This window comes from Buteo buteo, chromosome 21 (assembly GCF_964188355.1).
Source record: "Buteo buteo chromosome 21, bButBut1.hap1.1, whole genome shotgun sequence".
In the NCBI taxonomy this organism is placed as follows: domain Eukaryota; kingdom Metazoa; phylum Chordata; class Aves; order Accipitriformes; family Accipitridae; genus Buteo; species Buteo buteo.
Window position 1 is genome coordinate 17643012 of NC_134191.1, and position 7269 is coordinate 17650280.

A 7269-nucleotide genomic window follows, 5' to 3' on the forward strand; every position below is an offset into this window, starting at 1 on the left:
CCCAGGGAGTGGGAGGAGGGGGTGGGTCCATGCACCCCTGCTTGTCCCCTGGGGTCTGTGTCACTTGCAGGTGTCCTGGGTGTCCACTGTCACTGCAGGAGCTGTCACATCTGCTCAGCTCGCCCTTCTGTGGCGGGTCCTTCCTAAGGGCACCCCATGTGGGGGGGCTCTGGGGTGGGGGGCACAGGCAGGCGCACGCCCTGGCTCACCAGACCCAGCGGCTTTTCTCTTTGCTTCTCCAGGTGCCGAGGGCTCTGCCAAGGCGGCACGACCCCCCCTCACGCTGACACCACGCTGCGCCACCCCCCGCCGCCCGATGCCTGGGGACTGCCTGCCCTCACCTTGACGGGTGGCAGCGGGTGACACGGGGTGGCCCGGGTCCCCCGGCCGGCGCTGGCGCACCCCATGGCGGTCCCCTTGGCCGCCTGGCTGTGGCTGATGCGCCTGGCCACCTGCCTGGCCGCCGGGCATGGCATGGCTGGCAAGAAGGAGATCAGCATGGATGGGGACCTGGTGATCGGGGGCCTCTTCCCCGTCCACGAGAAAGGAGTGGGGAGCGAAGACTGCGGCAAGATCAACGAGCACCGGGGCATCCAGCGCCTGGAGGCCATGCTCTTCGCCCTGGACGAGATCAACAAGGACGGGAGCATCCTGCCAGGGGTGAAGCTGGGCGCCCACATCCTTGACACCTGCTCCAAGGACACCTACGCCCTCGAGCAGTCCCTCGACTTTGTCCGTGCCTCCCTCACCAGGGTGGATGGCTCCGAGCACATCTGCCCCGACGGTTCCTACGCCGTCCACGATGACGTGCCCACTGCCATCACTGGCGTCATCGGGGGCTCCTACAGCGACGTTTCCATCCAGGTACCCCCCGGGCAAGAAGGGCTCAGATGGGGCTGGGGGGTCGGCAGAAACGGGGAGGGAGGTAAAACCCCGGTTGTGTTGCGATAATGCCGCACAGGGATGCTCTTGGCGTCCCTCGCGGTGATGCTGTGCCCGTTTCTGCAATGGGGAGGGAATGCCAGGCTGGCACCTGAGACGGCCGTCTCTCTGCTACCGGGGGTGGGCCGCAGCCCTGATGGCGGCTGAGGTCCCCTCAGGGTCTGCGGGGAGCCCCCCACCCACCATAAGCCAGGGGAGCTGAGCCAGTGGATCCGTCCCACACAGGGACGGGCTTTTATTCCCCTCCCGGGGTCGTGGCAGCAAGCGCAGCTCCTCAGCCCAGGACGATCTCGACGCTCAGGTCCACGCCGTCCTCGGTGCCGCCACGCTGCCGCGTCCCTCGCTGCCGCCAGCGGGCCTGGATGGTGCGAGCCGCCTCCCGCCAGCGCCGGTACTGGTCCCTGGCCCGCCGTGTCCTGGCGTGGGCCTGGAGAAGGACGCTGGCCCTCTCCTGCCTGACGTACGCCGCCAGCGCCCGCAGGCGCCGCTCCTCCCGTTGACGGGCGACGGCGCGATGCCACCAGGCCTGGATGCGGCAGGCGCTGCGGGCGGCCACCTCCAGCGCCCGGCGGACCAGCTGCCCCCGCCACCAGGCCTGGATGGCCGCAGCCGCGCCGTGGCTGTCCTGGTCCCCCCCGACCGGCACAGTGCTGCGGGGGGGCGGCTGCTGGGGGGTCGTCCCGGCACCCGGTGGGTGGCTGTCCCCAGGGGCCACCATGGCGTGGGAGCGGGGTTCGGCTCACCTCCAGCCCCGTGGGTCCTGTCCCCCGTGGGACGGGTGGGCGGCCGGGCGGAGGGACGCGCCCCGGGCATGGCGGTGACGTTCCTGATGTCAGAATGGCAGCGGGGGACGCTGGGGCGGGGACGTGGGGACACCGCTCCCAGCGGGCAGAGCTGCCCGGCACCAGGGGACGCCGTCCCCTCTGCCCCCCCCTAAACCCAGCCGGCGAGGTTCTGCCTGGCCGGGGCAGGGTGGGCGCAGAGGGCCACCGCCCCCACGTCCCCAGTGATCCCACGGGAACAGGCACCTCGAGCCTCGGACCCGGCTGTCACCCTAGGTGCTGTGCAGCTCAGTCCCCAAAATCGCGGCTCTGCGGACCCCGGGGGCCGGCTTTGGCAGGGAGAAGAGCATCCCCTGAGGATGCAGGCCACCGGGGGGGCCAGCTGAGTCCCTGGGGCTGCCGGTGGGCCACGCACTCGCTAGGATTTAACGAGTCCCATGGGTGCGTCTAACCACATCCGCTGGTCCCCCCGGGGTCCCCGTATCCCCCGGCCGTGGGGTGGAGGAAGCCAGGGCCGGGTGACAGAGGCAGCATCCCGGTCCAGCCCACGCGGCCGCTCGTCCCTTCCCTTGCTGGAGGATGTGGCGTGTCCCCACGGCTGGGGACACCGTCCCAACCCCAAGCAGGCGGGCAGCCAGCCGGGGAGCGTGAGCGGCGCTGGGGCGGCACGGCCGGCTGGCAGCTCCCACTGTGCGGTGAGGCCAGGCAGCGGCATTGCTGTGCTCCGGGGGGCTTCTTGCCATTAGGGGACTTTGTCGTCGAGAACATTTGCCCACGCTAATTAAGCTGCGTCTCTCGCCTGGGGAGCAGTGAGATGAGGGCAGGCTTACCGGCCCCGCTGGCGTGCCTGAGCCCCCCCTTGCTTCTCCAAGAGTCTGGGTTTTTAACAGCCTCATTAGCGGGGCTTTTTTCCCCTATGAAGCTAACGAGGGCTTCTGCTGAGCTGCTGGAAGGTGCCGGTCTCGCTGGGGCTCCTAATGTGGAATGCGCAGGCGCTGGTCCCCAGGCCCGGCTCTACAGTCCCCCCGGGCTGGGTGGGGGGGCTCTACCCTGGCCCCCAGCCCCCAAAGCCCTTTCCCCCCTCGCCGTGGGGCTGCCAGGCACCCGGCTTTCTCCTTGCCCACGAGCATCTCCCACAGGTTGCCCACAGGGGAGTTTCTGCTTTTGCCACAAATCCATTTATCCCCTCCCCAAATTTCAGAGAGGAGTACATGAAATACTAAAAAAAACTAAAAGAAATGAGCATGTCTGAAGGCTCAGGCAACCCTGTGAATGTACCGTCCGTCCATCTGTCCACCCACTAGGACCTTCCAGGTGCGGGGGGGTTGCTTATCAGCCCCACGGTCGTGCTTGGGAGCACCCAACTTGGTGTTGGGCAGGGGTCCTCCAGGGGGAACATCCCTCACTGGGCCACGTCTTCAGGTTCTCACCTCTCCTCCTCCTCCATGCAGGTGGCCAACCTGCTGCGGCTCTTCCAGATCCCACAGATCAGCTATGCCTCCACCAGCGCCAAGCTCAGCGATAAGTCCCGCTACGACTACTTCGCCCGCACCGTCCCGCCAGACTTCTACCAAGCCAAAGCCATGGCGGAGATCCTCCGCTTTTTTAACTGGACTTACGTCTCCACTGTGGCCTCGGAGGGCGACTACGGGGAGACAGGGATCGAGGCCTTTGAGCAAGAAGCCCGCATGCGCAACATCTGCATTGCCACCTCGGAGAAGGTGGGGCGCTCCATGAACAAGAAGACCTACGACGGGGTGGTCCGGGCTCTGCTGCAGAAGCCCAATGCCAGAGTGGTTGTGCTGTTCACCCGAAGCGAAGATGCCCGGGAGCTGCTGGCGGCTGCCCAGAGAGCCAACGTGTCCTTCACGTGGGTGGCCAGTGATGGGTGGGGAGCCCTAGAGAGCGTGGTGGCCGGGAGCGAAGCTGTGGCGGAGGGAGCCATCACCATCGAGCTGGCAGCCTACCCCATTAAGGAGTTTGCTGCCTACTTCCGTAACCTCAACCCCTACAATAACAGCCGAAATCCCTGGTTTCGGGAGTTTTGGGAGCAGAAGTTCAAGTGCAGCTTCCACACGCAGGACTGTAGCCGGTACTCCCTCAAGACAGGCAAGTTTGAGCCGGAGTCCAAGATCACGTTCGTGGTCAATGCAGTCTATGCCATGGCTCACTCCCTCCACAACATGCACCAGGCGCTGTGCCCCAATGCCACCAAGCTCTGCGACGCCATGAAGCCCGTCAATGGCAAGAGGTTCTACAAGGACTATATGCTCAATGTTAATTTTGATGGTGAGTCCAGAGATGGAGACAGGGTTTGGCTGCCTAACTGGAAAGGGATGGGTGGAGGGGCAGGGAAGAGGAAGGAGATCCAAATTTGACCCAAGACCCTCCAATTCCTCCAGCCTGCCCACACCCGGGGAGCCGTGGGCTGTGGTTGTCCCAGAATGCCAACAGCCCACCATCACCCTTGGGAGGCAGCCAGGCCTTCTGTTCCCAGTGTGAAGAAGCTCCACAGTGTAACCAACCCCATCCTGCTACAGCTGGGTGGGACCAGCTCCACAAGGGAGCCTCTGGGAACATAGGTTCTTGGAGACCTCACTTGCAAGCGTTGTGGTTTATTCACGCTTCAGGGATACCCTTGACCGGGGACCCACGTAGTTTGGGGTGAATTAAAAGCACGTCCTCTGTGACTTGGGCTGAGCCCAGGTGTCACTGAGAGCCACGGAGGCTGCAAAATCCCCCACTTTGCCCCTACAAAGCTGGCTTGGGGCTGCTGAGCTCTTAGGCACGTGGGGAGGTAGTTCACCTTTGCTTTCCTGCTCCTAACACGTGCCTAGGCAGCAAGTATGAAAGTGAAAGCAGGGAACAGGCTGGACATTTGCGTGTGGCAAAGGTGGGATGTGACACTTTGAAGGAGCCCGGCCGCCATGCCAGGAGCAAGCACCCTCTTGCCCCATGGCAGTGACCGTCTCCCCTTCTCCTCCCTCCAGCGCCATTCAGGCCAGCAGACACCAAGAGCGTTGTTCGATTCGACCGCTATGGCGATGGGATCGGGCGCTACAACATCTTCAACTATCACTACATGGATGGGCGGTATCGGTATCAGAAGGTGGGCTACTGGGCTGAGGGGCTCATCCTCAACACCAGCCTCATCCCATGGGCTGAGGCCTCCATCCCTGTGTCCCAGTGCAGCGACCCCTGCAAGAAGAATGAGATAAAGAGCATGCAGCCTGGAGACATATGCTGCTGGATCTGCATCCCCTGCCAGCCCTATGAGTATTTGCTGGATGAGTTCACCTGCATGGACTGCGGTCTCGGTTACTGGCCCAACGAGACCCTGAATGGCTGCTATGAGTTGCCCCAAGAGTACATCCGCTGGAAAGACGTCTGGGCCATTGGTCCTGTCACTATCTCTTGCCTGGGATTTATCTCCACTCTCTTCGTTTTCGGAGTCTTCATGAAGAACAATGACACTCCCATCGTGAAGGCCTCTGGCCGGGAGCTCTGCTACATTCTCCTGACTGGGGTCCTCATGTGCTACAGCATGACCTTCATCTTCATCGCAAAGCCCTCCACTGAGGTGTGCACGCTCCGACGCCTGGGGCTGGGCACGTCCTTCGCCGTCTGCTATTCGGCCCTCTTGACCAAGACGAATCGCATCGCCAGGATCTTCAGCGGGGTGAAGGAGGGGGTCCAGCGCCCCCGGTTCATAAGCCCCACATCGCAGGTGGTCATCTGCATGGCCCTCATCTCTTGCCAGCTGATTATCGTCATCATCTGGCTGCTGGTGGAGACCCCCGGCACGGGCAAGGAGACCGAGCCTGACAAGAGGTACATCGTCACCCTCAAGTGCAACAACCGCGATTCCAACATGCTCATTTCGCTTACCTACAATGTCCTCTTGATTGTCCTCTGCACGGTCTATGCCTTCAAGACACGGAAATGCCCCGAAAACTTCAACGAGGCCAAGTTTATTGGGTTCACCATGTACACGACCTGCATCATCTGGCTGGCCTTCCTGCCCATCTTCTACGTGACCTCCAGCGACTACCGAGTAAGAGCCTGAGTCTGGGGGGGGCTCTGATAGAGCTTCAGCTGAGAGGTCTTGGCAATTTGGGCCTCACAGGGTTTGTGGCCAGGAGATGTGTGGGTCTGGGGAAGGGTCTTCGGCCATGGACCTGGTGATGGTCACCTCTGCATTGGGGTGTTCGGAACCAGGTGAAGGGTGGCTGAAGGGCTGTGGCTGAGGGGGCAATGAGTCCTGGGAGGAAGACACCCCCCATCCCTCTCCCTTGACAGACTGTTGGCTAGGGTGAGGATGGGAAATGGCCCCGAGACCTCCAAAGACACCGTGACCATGGAGGAGTGATTGCCATCATTCAGCCTCATGACACGAAGGCACGAGACAGCCCCTGGCCCATCCAGACGCCCCCCCCCACCAGGGCATGAATGCCAATCCCAGGGCCAGCATGGTCCCTGGGGAGCTGAGCAGTGCCAGGGACTGGGGAGCATGGGGTGCACCCTGCAGCACCTGGCAAGGGTGCCCAGACACGTTCTTGTCAGGCCTGGAGGACTCGGTGGGGGCGGCTGCAGTCGGGGGCTTCCAGAGAGGACCTGCATCCCCCGGTGGGAGCGGGCATTGGGGTGGGGGATGCTGGGCTGTCCTGGTTTCTAACCCTGGGATAGAGTTAATTGTCTTCCTAGTAGCTGGTATAGTGCTATGTTTTGAGTTTGGTACGAGAAGAATGGCCGGTGCCACAGCGAGGGCTTCATCCTGCCCCACTCGGGGCAGAGGGCTGGTGGCCAGAGCGCCTGACGCCCACCCCTGTCTCCAGGTCCAGACCACCACCATGTGCATCTCGGTGAGCCTCAGCGGCACCGTGGTCCTCGGCTGCCTCTTCACCCCCAAGCTCCACATCATACTCTTCCAGCCGCAGAAGAACGTGGCCAGCCACCGCGTGGGCACTGCTCGGTTCAGCGTGGTGGCTGCCGGCTCCAGCCAGTCCCATGGTGAGCACCGTGGGGATGGGGAAGTGCTGGGGAGCAGCACCCCTTTCCTGGCTGGGGGGGGCACACCCCAGCATGGGCCCCTGAAAGTGGGATGCAGGGTAGGGTATGGCTGGAAAGGGGGGGACGGAGGGTGCTGTGTCCCCTATGGCTCATCCCTGTCATCTCCCATGGCTGCAGCACTGCCTGCTGGGGGGGGGTACTGCTCCCAGGGGCCCGACGCTGCCTTTAGGGGACACGGCCACCCCAAGCACACTCCACCCCAAACCTGAGGGATTCAGCTGCCCCAGGTGCCTGTCACCTCCCTGGGGGGATACGGCCACCCCAGGTACCCTCTACCCCAGCCCCAGGGGATGCAGCTCCCCAGGCACCCATCGCCCACCACAGTGGGATGCCTTGAGGCGGGGGGGGGGTTTGCTGCTGCCGGATCCCAACCCGCCCCTGACTGCTGCCTTCCCGGCCAGGCTCGGCCTCGCAGTACGTGCCCACGGTGTGCAACGGCCGCGAGGTGGTGGACTCCACGACGTCATCCTTGTGA

The 7269-nt window shown here is 63.5% G+C and overlaps 1 protein-coding gene across 1 annotated transcript; it reads left to right on the forward strand.

Moving 5' to 3' along the window:
* Positions 1–405: 405 nt before the first annotated feature.
* Positions 406–7269, forward strand: GRM2 (glutamate metabotropic receptor 2). The gene is made up of 5 exons (XM_075053518.1): positions 406–864; positions 3176–4013; positions 4715–5778; positions 6560–6734; positions 7196–7269. Exons 1-5 carry the CDS (start codon positions 406–408, stop codon positions 7267–7269), a joined length of 2610 nt encoding a protein of 869 aa, XP_074909619.1.

Coding starts and splice junctions, on each gene's coding strand:
- GRM2 (XM_075053518.1), top strand. CDS start 406: ATGGCGGTCCCCTTGGCCGCCTGGCTGTGGCTGATGCGCCTGGCCACC. Junction 4,014..4,714: donor GCTCAATGTTAATTTTGATG/GTGAGTCCAGAG, acceptor TCCTCCCTCCAG/CGCCATTCAGGCCAGCAGAC. Junction 5,779..6,559: donor TGACCTCCAGCGACTACCGA/GTAAGAGCCTGA, acceptor CCCTGTCTCCAG/GTCCAGACCACCACCATGTG.